Source organism: Bufo bufo, chromosome 2 (assembly GCF_905171765.1).
Source record: "Bufo bufo chromosome 2, aBufBuf1.1, whole genome shotgun sequence".
Classification (NCBI taxonomy): Eukaryota; Metazoa; Chordata; class Amphibia; order Anura; family Bufonidae; genus Bufo; species Bufo bufo.
This window is the reverse complement of record NC_053390.1, coordinates 452,860,772-452,877,775: the sequence shown is the minus strand read 5'-3', so window position 1 is coordinate 452,877,775 and position 17,004 is coordinate 452,860,772. Positions and strand designations below refer to the sequence as shown.

General features: G+C 42.6%; 1 protein-coding gene across 1 annotated transcript in view; it reads left to right on the top strand.

Moving 5' to 3' along the window:
• The window catches only part of GRIN3B (glutamate ionotropic receptor NMDA type subunit 3B), a 145,595-nt gene that overhangs the window by 55,891 nt on the left and 72,700 nt on the right, over positions 1 to 17,004 (top strand). Inside the window, exon 2 of the mRNA XM_040420411.1 lies at positions 9,058 to 9,656. Within this exon, the coding sequence (XP_040276345.1) occupies positions 9,058 to 9,656 (599 nt within the window). The remainder of the gene's footprint in view (positions 1 to 9,057; positions 9,657 to 17,004) is intronic.

The following is a 17,004-nucleotide window of genomic DNA, read 5'->3' as shown; positions in this document are numbered from 1 at the left end:
TCACCTGCACACACAGATGTCCCCCTAAAATAGCTAAAACTAAAAACAAACTAAAAACTACTTCCAAAAATATTCAGCTTTGATATTAATGAGCTTTTTGGGTTCATTGAGAACATGGTTGTTGTTCAATATTAAAATGAATCCTCAAAAATACAACTTGCCTAATAATTCTGCACTCCCTGTATAGAAGAGGATTCTTTACGGTCAGAGCAGTGAGACTATGGAACTCTCTGAGGTGGTGATGGTGAATTCACTAAGAGTTCAAGAGGGGACTGTATCTATCTCTGGAGTGTAATAATATTACAGGTGACAGTAGGGGCGTACATAGAAATCATTAGGCCCCATAGCAAGATTCAATATTGGCCCACCATGCCAAATCCATAGCCCCTCCCACTACCCATTATTGGCCCCTCCCCTTGCTTCATAAACTGTGCATGCTGCTACGTGTCATATCATGTGCCATTAGGGTTGTATTGGAATAAAAAAATAGCCATGGCACACAAATCTCACCAGCCACATATGAGATTGCATAAAAATAATGGTGTGCAATGCACACTGCAAAGGTGAGGTCATGTTCCTATGTAAACCATCAATTCAAGAAAGGAAATAAAAGTGGAACACAAAAATGCCTAATCACATGGTTAGGGACATTCTTTACCTCCCCAACAGCAACACATATGATGAAGCTCAAAATACTTCCTCAGCAGCGTCCGATACCAGAGTACATTGGCAAATCACCACCCCAACTTCACTATATAAATACAACATTCCAGCACAAAATACAGTATCTCCCCAACAGCACCAAATAAATACCACCAGGAAGTCCCCTCACAACCCCAGATATAAAGTATATGCAACAGTGTGCTGATATGTGAGGTATGAGGTATAAATTACAACTCGTTCCTCACATATCAGTACACTGCTGAATATACTATATATCTGTACACACTGCAGTATATACAGCAGTGTACTGATGTGAAAGGTACGAGGTATAATAGATGCAGTGTGTATAGATCGTATAAAAAAGGGGTTAGGGTCCGCACTGTAATAAAAGGAAAGCTTAGGGGTAACACAAAAATCACTGGCTCTTTTTATGCTGCTTCCTCAAATCTCCTTATCCTTCCTCCTTCGCAGCTTCTTAGTCTCTGAACCAACAAGTGGTAGTGGTATGCTTCTCACGCCTTCAAAGAGAGTATCAACAGAGCACAGACCCGCATGTAAAATAGTTCACACTTCTTTATTATACTTTATTAAAAATAAAAACCGACAGTGGTAAATATAGGTTTGCCTTCGCTACGCAATACTCCACAATGTGTCCTCAGATCAAAGAGGTAATGTGACGGTCACGTAAACTACACGCAGGGGGGAGGATAGTGACCACTGCGCTCCACCCTCAACTCTGGCCCTGCCTACTTGCCTCACAAGTCCTAATGACAGGGGACAACTAGACGGCAGTCCCTAACTTAGGATACGTGCTGGGAAGACAGACAAGACAAATAACGGAACGTGAACGGACCGGGTCAATACCTAGAGAGCTACGCAGTACTAAGGAATGAGCAGACAATAGTCAGGAAAAGCCAAGGTCAAATACCAGGAGAGAAACGACGTACAACAGGAGTCCGCAAAGAATTGTCAGGTGGAAGCCGGGGTCAGGATACCAGGAGAGAAGCGCAGTACAGGAGGAGCAGGCAAAGGATCGTCAGGGAACAGGATCAGGTAGTATTCAGTAGTCCAACAAATAGCCAGGAACCTAGAATTAACAGGCAACCTGTGGCCAGCAGGCTGCCTGTATTTATAGTGGGGTCTGAGGGTCATGTGACAGACAAGTCGAGCACCGAGTGATCAGCTCGGCGCTCGAGGCAGACCTAGGAGCAGGGAGCCTCCCAGCTAGCAAAGCCGCCATGGGAACGAGGCCAAACACAGATGCTCCCTCCCGAAGCTAAGCAGCAGGTCTGCGGCTGATGGGAGACCGAGTGCGCCTTTGGCGCCCCGTGACAGTACCCCCCCTTTTACGAGGGGCCACCGGACCCAAGACTTCAGGCGATGGCCTTTCAGGGTGTTCTAAATGAAATTTTTGAACAAGTCTAGGAGCATGAATCTCCCTGACGGGTACCCAAGATCTCTCTTCGGGTCCATACCCCTTCCAGTGAATAAGGTACTGTAAGGAATTACGCACTCTCCTGACATCCACTATCTTAGACACCACATACTCGACAGCATCACTAACAAGAATCGGCGGAGGCGAGGCTTTCAACGGTACAACAGGTTCAAAATACTTTTTACGTAGAGATTTATGAAATACATTATGAATGTGGAACGACTCGGGCAGCTCCAACTTAAATGATACCGGATTAATCACCTCCGTGATCTTATACGGTCCAATAAAACGAGGAGCAAATTTTCTAGAAGCTACCTTGAGAGATAGATTCTTGGAGGACAACCATACTTTATCCCCAACCTGAAAGTTCACCCCCTTGGAACGTCTCCTATCGGCCTTGAGTTTTTGAGAACTTTGAGCCTTTTCTAGGTTCGATTGAACCCAGGCCCAAACTGTGCACAGTTCGGAGGAGAGTTTATCCGCTTCAGGGTTAAAGGAGGAGACGGACGACCCAGAATGAAAACGGGGATGAAAATCATGGTTACAAAAGAAAGGGGAGACCCCAGCAGAAGAATTAACACGGTTATTCAAAGCAAATTCAGCCAACGGAAGGTATTTAACCCATAATTACTGGTCATCAGCAACATACGACCTCAGGAATTGTTCCACAGACTGATTAAGGCGTTCAGTCTGCCCATTACTTTCAGGGTGGTTGGCGGAGGAAAAAGACAGCAAAATCTGACATCTTTGACAGAAAGCCCTCCAAATTTTGGACATAAACTGCACACCCTTGTCAGATACAAGATTTTCCAGGATACCATGTAACCGTACAATTTCTTTCACAAAAATAGACGCCAGGGATTCGGGAGTTTAGACAGAGGAATGAAATGAACCATCTTGCCAACCTACGACCACTACCCAAACCACAGTCTCACCCCCCCCCCACCTCGCGGCAGCAGGTCAGTAATAAAGTCCATCAAGATATTGGACCAGGGTCCTAGGTGTCTTAGACCTAGCACAAACCTCACAGGCTGACACGTAGGACTTGATATCTCTAAATAGAGTGGGCCACCAATAAGATCTAGAAACCAGCTCTCTAGTGCCCTCAAAACCAGGATGTCCACAAAAGGCAGAATCATGACACTCACCCAACAGCTGGAGACGAAATTGTATGGGGAAAAACAACTTATCTGTTGGGGTGGTTGCTGGTGCCAGATGTTGTTCAGCCTTAATGAGAGCCGAGATATCTTGGGTTAAGGCTGCTATGAAAATATTTGCTGGTAGGATGGATTCAGGCGGTGCCTCTGTAGGCTGAAAAGCATGGAAGCTCCGAGATAATGCATCAGCCTTCACGTTTTTACTTCCAGGCCTGAAAGTAATGGAGAATTCAAAACGAGTAAAAAACAGTGCCCATCTAGCCTGACAGGGATTCAACCTCTTAGCAGATTCAAGAAACATAAGGTTCTTATGGTCAGTGACAACAGTTACACAATGCCTTGCCCCCTCCAGAAAATGCCTCCACTCCTCAAATGCCCACTTAATGGCCAGCAACTCCTGATTCCCTATGTCGTAGTTTCTCTCGGGTGGAAGAAATTTTCTGGAAAAGAATGCATACGGTCTCAGGTTAGTTAGACTAGCAACACCTTGTGAAAGGACTGCTCCTGCGCCGTCCTCAGACGCATCCACCTCCACAATAAAAGGTCTCTCCTGATCTGGCTGGATCAGAATGGGAGCGCTACTGAATGCCTTTTTTAGTGTTTCAAACGAAGTAATGGCCTCAGTAGACCAGTTCTCCAAATCCGCCCCTTTCTTAGTAAGGTCGGTCAACGGTTTAGCAATTACTGAAAAATTCTTAATAAATTTACGGTAGTAATTGGCAAAACCTAAGAACCATTGTAAGGTCTTTAAGGATGAAGGCCTTACCCATTCCTTAATAGCTAGTACCTTACCAGGATCCATCTTGAAGGCGTGAGGGGTCAGGACATGCCCTAGAAACAGTATCTACTGTACACCAAAGACATATTTCTCTTGTTTAGCGGACAACTGATTCTCCCTCAACACCTCTAATACTTGTCTAACATGAGACTCATGAGATTTGAAATCAGGAGAAAATATTAAAATGTCGTCAAGATAGACAATGACAAATTTACCTAAAAACTCTCTAAGAATATCATTCATAAAGTTTTGGAACACAGCTGAGGCATTGCTGAGTCCAAAAGGCATAACCTGATATTCAAAGTGTCCTGCCGGAGTATTGAACGCCGTCTTCCATTCGTCTCCCTCCTTGATTCGGATTAGATTATATGCCCCTTTCAGGTCAATCTTAGAAAACCAGGTTGCCCCCAGAACCTGGTTAAATAAATCCGGAATCAATGGGAGAGAGTATCTATTCTGGATAGTGATCTTATTCAATTTCCGGTAATCGATACAAGGCCTAAGACCACCATCCTTCTTCTTAACGAAGAAAAACCCCGCTCCCATAGGAGAGACAGAAGGTCTAATGTGCCCCTTACCGAGGCTTTCCTTAATATAATCCTCCATGGCCTTGCGTTTGGGCTTAGAGAGATTATAAATACGCCCCTTAGGAAACCCGGCACCTTCTACTAACTCTATGGCGCAATCATAAGGTCTATGGGGTGGTAGAACCTCCAGGGTAGGTGATGAGAACACATCAGAATATTCCCTAATGACCATGGGTAATATATCAGATTCTACTGAGACCCCAGCTTGTACCACAGACAAGCACGAGTCACACTTAGGCCCCCATTTCACCAACTCCCCCCTGGACCAATCAATAGTGGGGTTGTGTAATCGGAGCCAAGGCAACCCTAGTACCACCTCGACCGGTAAGTTCTCCAGGACTAAGAGGGAACATTTCTCAGAGTGGCACACCCCCACGGTTAAAGAAATCTCTGAGGTACATGACCTCACCATACCACCTACCAGGGGAGTGGCATCAATAGCCATGACATGGATAGGTGTAGGAAGAGAAAAAATTGGAATACCCAGTCTAATGGCGTACTCAGTCAATAAAGCTGGCCGCTGAACCAGAGTCAATAAAGGCCTTACCCGGCCATTTATTAACCCCCAGAGATATTGTTATAGGTACCAAAAGCTTACATTTCGTAATATCAGGGTGTACCTGGTCTTTAGGTTGCCTTGCCTTGGGAGACTTAACGGAGAGGGCCTTCTTAGGACACTGGTTGATCCAATGGTCAGGATCTCCGCAGTAAAAACACACTCCACGTCTGCGGCGCAGATTCCCTTGAGTCATGCCAACCTGCATGGGTTCTTCGGTAGAGACCTCAACGTTGTTTTTGGGATAGACCTCAGGCTGGACCACCACCTGAGGAGAGAACTGTCGTTCCTGTCGTCTCTCTCTAACCTGTCGGTCAAGTCGGACTACAAAGGTCATCATCTCCTCTAGAGTCTCTGGAAGCTGATAACTCACTAGAAGATCCTTTAAGTTATCAGACAGACCTGACCTGACCTGAACTGACTCTTAAGTGCTGGTTCATTCCATCCTGAGGGAACACACCACCTTCGGAATTGGGTGCAATACTCCTCCGCAGGTAGATCGCCCTGAACCAGAACCTTTAGAGCAGTCTCGGCTACTAGTGTCCTGTCTGGTTCATCATACAGGGTACCCAGGACCTTAAAAAAAAAACTCCACTGACGTTAAACAACTGGCGTCAGCAGGTAAAGAAAATGCCCAGTCCTGGGGATCACCCTGTAACCGGGAAATGACAAAGCCCACGCGTTGACTCTCGGGGCCAGAGGATACGGGGCGCAAACGGAAAAAAAGTTTACAATTTTCTTTAAAGGAAAGAAACTTCTTCCGATCTCCAGAAAAGGGCTCAGGAAGCTTAATCTGGGGCTCTAAATGCGGACTGGAGGCCTGAGGGATGGAAGTACCTTGTCCTAGCTCAAAAGAACAGAGTTTTTCCCCTAGCTCCTGCACCATCTGCGTCAGGTTAGAGACATGGTCAGTCAGGGTCACCAGAGGATTCATGATACAGTGGTTAGGTTATGGCCTGTTAATCTGTGACGGTCACGTACACTAAACACAGGGGGGAGGATAGTGACCACTGCGCTCCACCCTCACCCCTGGCCCTGCCTACTTGCCTCGCAAGTCCTAATAACAGGGGACAACTAGACGGCAGTCCCTAACTTAGGATACGTGCTTGGAAGACAGACAAGACAAATAACGGAACGTGAACGGACCGGGTCAATACCTAGAGAGCTACGCAGTACTAAGGAATGAGCAGAGAATAGTCAGGAAAAGCCGAGGTCAAATACCAGGAGAGAAACGAAGTACAACAGGAGTCTGCAAAGAATCGTCAGGTGGAAGCCGGGGTCAGGATACCAGGAGAGAAGCGCAGTACAGGATGAGCAGGCAAAGGATCGTCAAGGAACAGGATCAGGTAGTATTCAGTAGTGCAACAAATAGCCAGGAACCTAGAATTAACAGGCAACCTGTGGCCAGCAGGCTGCCTGTATTTATAGTGGGGTCTGAGGGTCATGTGACGTGGCCAGCGTCACATGACCGACAGCCAGACAAGTCGAGCACCGAGTGATCAGCTCGGCGCTCAAGGCAGACCTAGGAGCAGGGAACCTCCCAGCTAGCAAAGCCGCCATGGGAATGAGGCCAAACACAGATGCTCCCTCCCGAAGCTAAGCAGCAGGTCTGCGGCTGATGGGAGACCGAGTGCGCCTTTGGCGCCCAGTGACAGGTAATTAAGAGAAACTGGGGAATCTTGATAAATGACCCGGTTTTAGGCCATTCTGTTCCAGAGAGACCTCCGTTTATACTTAAATGAGCCCCAACAATTAAAGATAAGATCATATATGGCTTGTTGCAGAAAGGAGAACCGCAGCCCATAAGAGGCATCTTCACATGCTGCCGCTTCTGCATACGGTTGCAACGGCAAATAATAAGGAAGAAGGTCACCTATCATGTGAAAGTATAGGAGTTATATACGTGTTGCAGTGTTCCTGTAAACTCTAATACATAGGAAGAACACTCAGGAAACTGAAGATAAGAATCAGTGAACACATAAGAAACATCAGAAAGGGGCTGGAGACGCACATTTTAAGAAAGTTGATAATAGGAATCCAGACGGTCTGAGTTTATGGGGTTAGAGTTAGTACGGAATAAATGTGGAGACCCTGTTAAATATATAAATAAAATGGATGTAGAATGGATTTATATTATGAACACTAATTACAACCCAACGGGTTAAATATAAAGTGGGATACGTAAAATCTGTTTACATGTACTGAGGTAGTTCCTAATTGAAAGAAAAAGAAGGGCTTTATAGTTTGTTTGGCCTTATGGTATATAGTACTCACAATATCAGGAGATAGCATTATGATAGTTGGATATTAAAATAGTAAGGTCACATCTATGGAAAAGGAGGGGGTATTGGGGCTGTAAGGGAAGGACAGGAGGGTAGTACGCATAGAGGGAAGTAGGAGAAAATAACTGTACTAGTTATCAGTATAAGAATGAGGATACAGGGCTCTTTACACATTGTGTAGCGGCGTCCTGTGGGAAGATGATATGGATCACAGTGAGAACATGTGGAGCCTCTCTGTGTAGGGAATGGTGCGGGATGCGGGACCATGTTGCATTGATGCAATTGATGTAGCCTATACCAGTGTTCATTTTTCTTACAGGATACTTAGTATCCAGGAATTCACATGTAGCCCATGTGGGGCAATTATGTGGGTATTGATCCGCTCAAGAGTATCGCTTCACACGGAACTGCTATTTTTGAACATAGTCTGGTGAACATGTAAATGAAGAGAAAGTTTTGATTGTTGTTCTATTTTATTTTATTTATGAGTGTTTTACATATATGCATATGGGTATTTAAATGATTGAGCAATACTGAAAACAGGCCCATAATAATGAGGAAATAGTATAAGGGCATTTTTAGCAATGAGATGAAAGGTGAGAGGATGTGACATGGTGATAAATACCACCCATACCCGAAAGTGAAACTGAAACGCCCCAGACAAAGCAGGAGTGAAACCTGGGTCGGGCTTTATCATATGTTCCATGTGATGTTCAAGATTACGATTTTGTTAAGTATAATAAAGAAGCGTGAACTATTTTACATGCGGGTCTGTGCTATGTTGAGACTCTCTTTGAAGGCGCGAGAAGCATGCCACTACCGCTCGTTGGTTCAGAGACTAAGAAGCTGCATTATACATTTTTGACTGAAAGAAGTGGGGACCTACATCTACAAAGGGACAGCTGCATGCTGCAGCTAATATCTGAACGCAATCTAATACACAAAACTTTTGTACAGTGTGTATAATATATATAGCAGTGTACTGATATGTGAGATACAAGGTTTAATAGTTGCAGTAGCTACAGATATGTATAATGTGACACTTTTAAAGTATGAGAATCAATTAGGCATGGGAGGACCTCCTTTTACCACTCCATTCTAGACTCAATGGAGAGCTTATCTTTCAGTTGTCCATGCTGTTGAAGGAGCTGTGACAATGTCATCACAGGTCCTGGTAGATACTCTTTCCTAAGCTGGGAACTAAACCATTCTCTGTGCAATTCATTTAGTAGATTGTGCAGGACCTGAAATGATGATTATGTCATCACAGGTCCTGGCAGTAAAACTTCCTAACCTGAGAACTACACAATTCTCTGTGCAGTTCCTTTACTAGGTGGTACAGGACCTATGATGATGTCATCACAGGTCCTTTAGATTTCTGCACTGATGACAAGAACTGGAGCCAGATGGGAGCCTGTATTGAATGCAATTAGGGGGTGGGTTCTTTTAGAAAGATGTATTTGTTTCTGAAATCCAAGTTCTTTGTAGATATAATGTATCTATGTATTTATTTGTTAATGTTCTACATCAGTTTTGTACAGTTTTTAATGCTTGACATGTGAAACATTTTATAAGCAAATAATACTTGTTTTTTTCCAGAATCCCTTCCACTTTCGCATGGATACTCGAAGCTCAGTGGGTTCCCTCATGGAAATTTTAAGCAGCATCTTACAAAACAGCAGCTGGGAGGAACTTCTGGTTATCACCTGCCACCCATGGGAAACCACCACCATTCTTGATTATCTAACAACTAATACAAGTATGATGACACGTGAAATCCTCAACATTCGCTCACTCAATGATTCTGCTGTGGGAACTTACCTGCATCATCACTTTGAGGCAATAAAGGATCTTGAGATTCCCTTGCTTCTTCATGGATGTGATGCACATCGATCTTCATTAGTATTCAAGGCTGCCCGTGGCAGTGGACTGGAGCCACAAGAGATTCATTGGATGGTTGGACAGCCTCTCAACGTGGAAGAGATGCAGACAGATGGCATGCCCCCTGGGTTACTGGCCTATGGTGAGGTCAGCCGACCAAGTTTGGAAAAGTTTATAAGAGATGCAGTAGGGTTAGTTACCCGGGCAATCACAAGAGCAGTGCAGATAAGACCAGATCTTGCTCTTATTCAGACCATGGTGAACTGCAATGACAAGAAAACATCAGAGAATGAATCTTCTGGTATGTACCTGTCTAGGTGAGTTGCAGTCTTTATTATGGAGTTGCTATTATCAACAATTATTAAGTCTACATACACTAGTTTTCAGAGTAGTATAGAGTAGGTTATACACACAGTTTGAACCCAGCCTAAGTTGAGCTACAGGTACTTATGTCCACATTCAACCTATGAACCTTTGTATGTAACATATAAGCCGGGATTGGCTGAAAGGGCACAGAAGAGATCACTTGCACACAACGTGACAGATGCCCCATGGATCATGTTTAGTGACTACAGTGTTAGTGCTATAGTCCTCAGTTACTTGCAGATGATATAAAAAGTGCTGATCCCGTCCTTTTGACTACTAACATTGATTTGCAGTTAATTTAATTACATTCATAAATTAAAGTACTCCACAATTTTAAATGGAAGCAAATCTCCACAGCTATCTACTGTATAATCATTTTAACCTGTCATTTAAATATTGTTGATAAAAATTTATTGTAAGTTGTTAACTAATTTTATATGCAGTCAAAAAAAACATTATTGGAGTGAATTGTACTAAATGTATTAGAAGGTGCTGTCCTTAGCTCAGAACATGAAATTTACATATGAGCAGGCATAGATTTGCACTAAAATCTGGCTTTAATATTTATAAATCTGTCTAAAAGTTTATGCCATTACTCCATGCCAACTTTTTAAACTTTTGGAGAGCACTCCAAGAACTGGCATAAAATTATTAATAAATGTTTGAATACATTTGTTCAACTCCTTTAACCTGTTGTTGTACACAGCCATAATAGTATGAAGGCACTGCCAATAACTCTCTCAGCATGTGACAGAGCAGGGACAGAACAGTGATTTAAAGGGCATCTGTCAGCAGATTTGTACCTAGGACAATGGCTGACCTGTTACATGTGCACTTAGCAGCTGAAGGCATCTGTGTTGGTCCCATGTTCATATGTGCCTGCATTGCTGAGAAAAATGATGTTTTAATATATGCAAATGAGCCTCCAGGAGCAACGGGGGCGTTGCAGCTACACCTAGAAGCTCCGATCTCTCTGTAACTGCCACACCCTTTGCACTTTGATTGACAGGGCCAGGAAGTGAAATCATTATCACACCTGGTCCTGTCAATCAAAGTGCAGAGGGTTTGACAGAGAGAGCAGAGATTCTAGGAGTAACGGCAACACCCCGTTGCTCCTAGAGGCTCATTTGCACGTATTAAAACATCATTTTTCTCAGCAATGCGAGCACATATGGCACCAACTCAGATGTCCTCAGCTGCCAAGCAATAGGTTAGCCAGTTTCATGGGTACAAATCTGCTGACAGATACCCTTTAAGCAGAACCAATCAGAACTGTCCCAGCATGATTGCCAAAAACCCAAGCTAAAACCTAATCACTAGCTCTAATCTCCTCAGTTTGTGATAGAGACGAGGAGAACAGAGATGTGTCGCTTGGAGAGCCTGCGAGAGTGGAAGAAACACTCACACTGGCCAAACACTTACTGTATTGTGCCCAATCTGTCACCCCCTCTGCCCTATCCGTATCCTACTGTGCCCAATCCATCACGCTTTATATCCCAGAGACCCCTTGTTCTGCTCACCTACTGCATAGCAATAGGTTCTGCTGTTTAGTCTTCTCTTTGCTGACCCAGCTTATTATTGACCACATTTCTCTGTGTGCCGCCTGCCCTGACCTCTTGCCTGTATTTTGTATTAAGACAATGCTGCCTGTCATTAGTATTGAGAGAATGCTGCCTGTCTGACTTTTTGCCTGTTATCCATATCGAGTGAACTCAGTCTACCCTGACCTTAGCCTGTCTTCACTTATTTTGCCTCAGATCATCGGCAGTTACTAGCAGATACTACGTTGCAACAAAGTTTATCCATATCTCGCTAGTAGCCCAACTCTGATCCTTGCCTTTTTTTTAAATAAATGAATATTTATCAATGGATATATTCCATAGAGGAGGCATATACAAACCTCTGTTCAGTCAATGCTAGTGGCGAGGAGTTCCAATTCTTCTTGTCATCTGCCTCCAGTGACCATGAGGCATAGCAAGGGTGGCATTGAGCATCAGAAACAAACTGGCAGTACCGCAAGCAACATCATCTGGTTGGCATCTACATAAACAGACCTAAAAATTCCTCATTTTATGGCCCTTTCAGGATTTATTGTGAACGGCATGGGTTAAAAGGAAAGGGGTTTTTCTTTCAGTATTTTTTCTCCTAACTTAAATGATTTAATAGTGGGGCAAAGAAACATGTAAGCACAACAGTGTCTTGCCACTCATCCAAACATCTGTATTCGAGAACCCAGAAATCGAAGTTTACCAACAAAACAAAGATGCTGAAATTTTGTGGTCTTTTATTAAATATGGGCCTTATAAAAAAAAAAGCCCACAATAAGGGCACGTTGGACTACATATGTCCTCTATCATAAACATGCTGGGGTAAGCATGAGTCAAAATGCCATCTTTGTCTAAATGCCATCTTGTTTAATTGCCCAGCAGTTAATCATGGCTTGTATGTACCTCTCGCCATACAGGTATAGATCTGCTAAATATTTATCTCTACTGACTTCTCCGCTGTCTTTTGTGCAAGTGTAATTATTTTATGTTATATATCTGCCAAATATTCTTCTCTGCTGACTTCTCTGTTGTTTCTGTTTTCCTGAGTTATCTGATGTTATTTTTGTTACCTTTGCGATCTTTAACATGTTCTCGACCGTCCATAGACTATAAACGTCCGGTTGGTCAAGACTTATTTCTGAACAGACATTCTAGAACACTAATTGTGGAGCTGCTGAGCGGGGGGGGGGGGGGGGGGGGGGCGAGCTGTCAGTGGCAGCAGGAAACCCTATAGAGAAGGCAATGACAGTTCCTCTGTGTCCCTGACTCTTCTAGATCACTGTATACACAGCACTGAAGGAACACTGTGTATAGAGATAGTATACACATGACCGTCTGGGCCAGGACACTGCAGGAGCTGACAGGTCTTTTTTAGACCTCGATCAGCCCTTCAGTGAGACTTTACAGCATTGTATAGCATTGTACAGCCTTTCTGGAGACTGTATTCCCCCTGTAACTCAGACTACTATGTCATACCCAGTTACAGGAGAAATCAGCAGTAAAAAAAAAATATATATAAATGTGATGAATGTCCCCCAGAGGTCTTGTTGTATGCCCTTATGGAGGGGGGGGGGGGGGGGGGGCATAAAATGTAAAAATAAAAACATAAAAATAAAGTGTTTTATAAAAATATAAAAATTTTAAAAAATAAACAGATGCCATTTAAAAATAGAAAAAATAAATAAAAAATACATATTTGGTATTGCCATGTCAGTAACGACCAACGACCAAATATCACATGATCTACCCCATCAGGTGAATGCTGTAAAAAATGGTGCCAGTTTTTTTTAGTCACCACACCATAATATAAAGCAAAAATGGTACCAATGAAAGCATCACTTCATCCCACAAAAAATGAGCCCTCACATAAGACCATCGCCATAAAAATAAAAAGAAATATGGCTCAAAGAAAATGGAAACACAAAAAACTAATTTTTTTTCCAAAAATGCTCTCAATGTATAAAACTTAAAAAAAAAAAATATGTATTTGGTATCGCCGCATATGTAAAAACTGGCTCTATACAAATATCACATGATCTACCCCATCAGGTGAACGCTGTAAAAATAAATAAATAAAACTTATGCCAAAACAGCTTTTTTCTTTTTGTAACCTCGCCTCCCATAAAACATAATATCAAGTCATCAAAAAGTCTTAAAAACCCCAAAATGGTACCGATAACAAGCACAGTCTGTCCTGCAAAAGGCAAACCCTCAGGCATCTACATTGGCAGAAAAATGTAAATGTTATGGATGTTAGTATATGGCAGGGCTGGCCAACCTGCGGCTCTCCAGCTGTTGTAAAACTACAACTCCCACCATTCCCTGCTGTAGGCTAATAGCTGTAGGCAGACTGGGCATGCTGGGAGTTGTAGTTTTGCAACAGCTGGAGAGCCGCAGGTTGGCCAGCCCTGGTATATGGCAATGCAAAATATAACAGATTTTTAATAAAATGTGACTTTATTATGCAAAAGTAGTAAAAATATATATATAAGAGTGGGTTCACAGCTGCGTTCTGGATTCCGTTATGGCTTTCCGTTATAACATGGTTATAATGGAAAATAACAGAATCCTGGAAGGACGGATCCGTTATGCTGCCCATAGACTTCTATTATGACGAAATGAAAAACGGAATCCTTTAAAAGGGGAGGAATAACGGATCCGTCTGGTTTACGTTATGCAGAACGGAGAAAAAAATCCTGTCGACAGGACTTTGTTTTCCGTCTTGCATAACGGGAACCAGACTGACCCGTTATGATTAGTGATGAGCGGCAGCGGCAATATTCGAATTCCCAATATTTCGCGAATATTTGTCATATATTCCTGAATTTGCGAATTCGAGATTATATTCTTGATTGCGAAAATCGGCAATGTAATATTCGTGTAATGCTTGCGAAATACAGGCGTGGGTCACTTATGCTACATTTTGTAAGCTGGTATAAGTTTCCTGAGACTGGAGAAAATGGTTGACATGGCAGAACATTAGAATAGCTTTATATGCAGATAGAGTGCTCCAATAAATTTTCGGCAATTAATGATGCGCATATTTTTTCGCAATACGTGCAACTTGCATAGTAAGGGGCAGGCAACTTTTCTATTGGTTGCTAGAGATGTTGCTAAGCTATGACAAAGCCTTCTCATTGGCCCACAAGCTAGAAGAAGTAAAGGGATTATCACCTGATGTGTACTGTGTAAAAAAAACTAAAAACTAATATTCGTCATTACGAATATATAGCACTATATTCTAAATATTCGCAAATTCTCGAAGTGCTGATATTCACAATAAAAATTTGCTTTTCGAATATTCGCGCTCAACACTAGTTATGATTCGCACATACTTCTATTATGGCGGATCAAAACGGAATGCCTCTAAAGCCATAATGGAATCCAGAACGCAGATGTGAACCACCCTAAATTTGGTATTGCCATAATCGCATCAACCTGCAAAATAAAGTCATATCATATATACTACAAGGTGAACCTCAGAAAAAATAATTTTGCTTACCTCACCTTCCACAAAATCTGATGAAAAGCTATCAGAAAGCCAAATTTACCCCAAAATAAAAACTACAGCTTGTTCTGCAAGAAATAAGCCCTCACACAGCTCAGTCAGCAAAAAAATAACTAAGTTATGGCTCCTAAAAACCAATTCAGCAAATTCCATGTTAGAAAATCCAGATGCCACTTCTTCCCTTCTGAGCCCTGGTATATCTCCATACAGCAGTTTACAACCATAAATGGGGTGTTATTGTATTGAAAATGGAGAAGCAAATTGTGGAGTGATAGTCTCCTGTTATCAATTGTGAAAAAGAAAGTTTGGGCCTAAAGCTCCATTTTCTTGTACAAATTTTTTTATTTTTTTCATGGTCAAAGAAATTCTAAAAATCTGATTAACCACTTCCCGGCCGCCCATTGACTATAAACATCCTTGGGCAGTCGGTTTATGTCTGAATGGACGTTCTGGAAAGTCCATTCAGAGATCGCAGCTGCACTCTAATCATGCAGCTGCCGAGCGGGGCGCCCGCTGTCAGTGACAGAAGGACACCCCAGGGAGAAGGCAGGGACCGTTCCTGGGTGTCCCTGCCTTCTAGATCGCTGTATGCACAGCGCTCAATGAGCGCTGTGTATGCAGATCAGGAAGCGCTATGCCGCTTCCTGTCCCGGCCCGGTGGTCATGTGACAGCCGTGGCCGGGGGAGTGCAGGAGCTGTCAGGTCTTCCATATACCACGATCAGCTCTGCACAGAGGCAGTACAGCACAGTATACTGCTGTACAGTCTCTCTGGGGGGGAATGTATTTCCACTGTAACTGGGGCTACTATGTCAGCCCCTGTTACAGGAGAAATCAATAGTGAAAAATTAAAAAGAATGAAGTTAAATGTCCCCCAGAGGTCTTGTATGACCTTATGGGGGACACAAAGTGTAAAATAAAAAATTGAAAAAATAAAAATATTAAGTGTTTTGAAAGATAAAAAAATAAAAAAAGTTTCACATTTTAAAAAAAATTGCCCCCCAAATCCGTTATTTAAAAAATAGAAAAAAAATAGACATATTTGGTATCACCGCGTCAACAACGACTGGATCTAAAATATCATATGATCTGCCCCATCAGGTGAATGCTGTAAAAAAAAAAAAAAAAAACATTGAGCTAAAACTGATTTTTTATTGAGCTTACCTCCCAAAAAACATTATGTTAATCAATCAAAAAGTCGTATGTACCCCAAAATGGTAGCAATAAAAATGTCACCTCATACCGCAAAAAATTTGCCCCCACAAAACACCATAGCCATATGGCTCTATGAAAATTGCAACACAAAAACATGATTTTGTTTTTCTAAAAATGCTCTTATTGCGTACAATGTAAAAATAGAAATAAAAAATAGACATATTTGGTATCACCGAATGCGTAACAATTGGCTCTACAAAAATATGACATGATCTACCCTATCAAGTGAACGGTGTAAAAAAAAACTAATAAAAATTATGCCATTTTAGTCATCGCACAAAAAAACATAATATCAATCAATCAAAAAGTTGTACCCCAAAATGGTAGCAATAAAAATGGCACCTCGTCCCGCAAAAAAACAGCCCTCACAAATATGTTATGTGCACTCCCCTTTCACATCACTGCTTGAAAAAGGTTCCAGTGTGCGAACTGAAACGTTGTATTTCTGGTAAATAAACACTTACGTTTTTACTGAAGGAAGTGCCGTGGATTTCCTGGATTTAGGCCTCATGCACACGACAGGGTTTTTTCACTGTCAGTGATTTGGCTTCAGTGGTCCGTGTCCGATTTTGCTTCAGTTGTGTTTCCTTGTGTCTTCCTTTTTTTTGTCTGACAGGGGAAAAAAAGGAAGGTTAATGAAAAGTGTAATTTTATTGCACCAAGGTCTTGTAGAAAAAAACGGACACGGACACGGATGACATACCAGTTGTGCATCAGTTTTTTTTGACGGACCCATTGACTTGAATGGGTCTGTCCTCCGTTTTCCACTGACAAGAATAGGACAGGTTATATTTTTTGGACGGACTGGAATCACGGATCACGGACGCGGAGAAAAAACGGAGGACTATCAGTTTTTTTTCACAGCTCCATAGAAATGAATGGGACCTCCGCTAAACTGTGAAAAATGATGGAACGGACGCGGATGCACACAACGGTCGTGTGCATGAGGCCTTATATTGTTTTTGAAGCCTGGAATGCTTCATCAGCCGCTGGCACCCGCCATCACAGACATGTGTTGTGCTGTTCACAG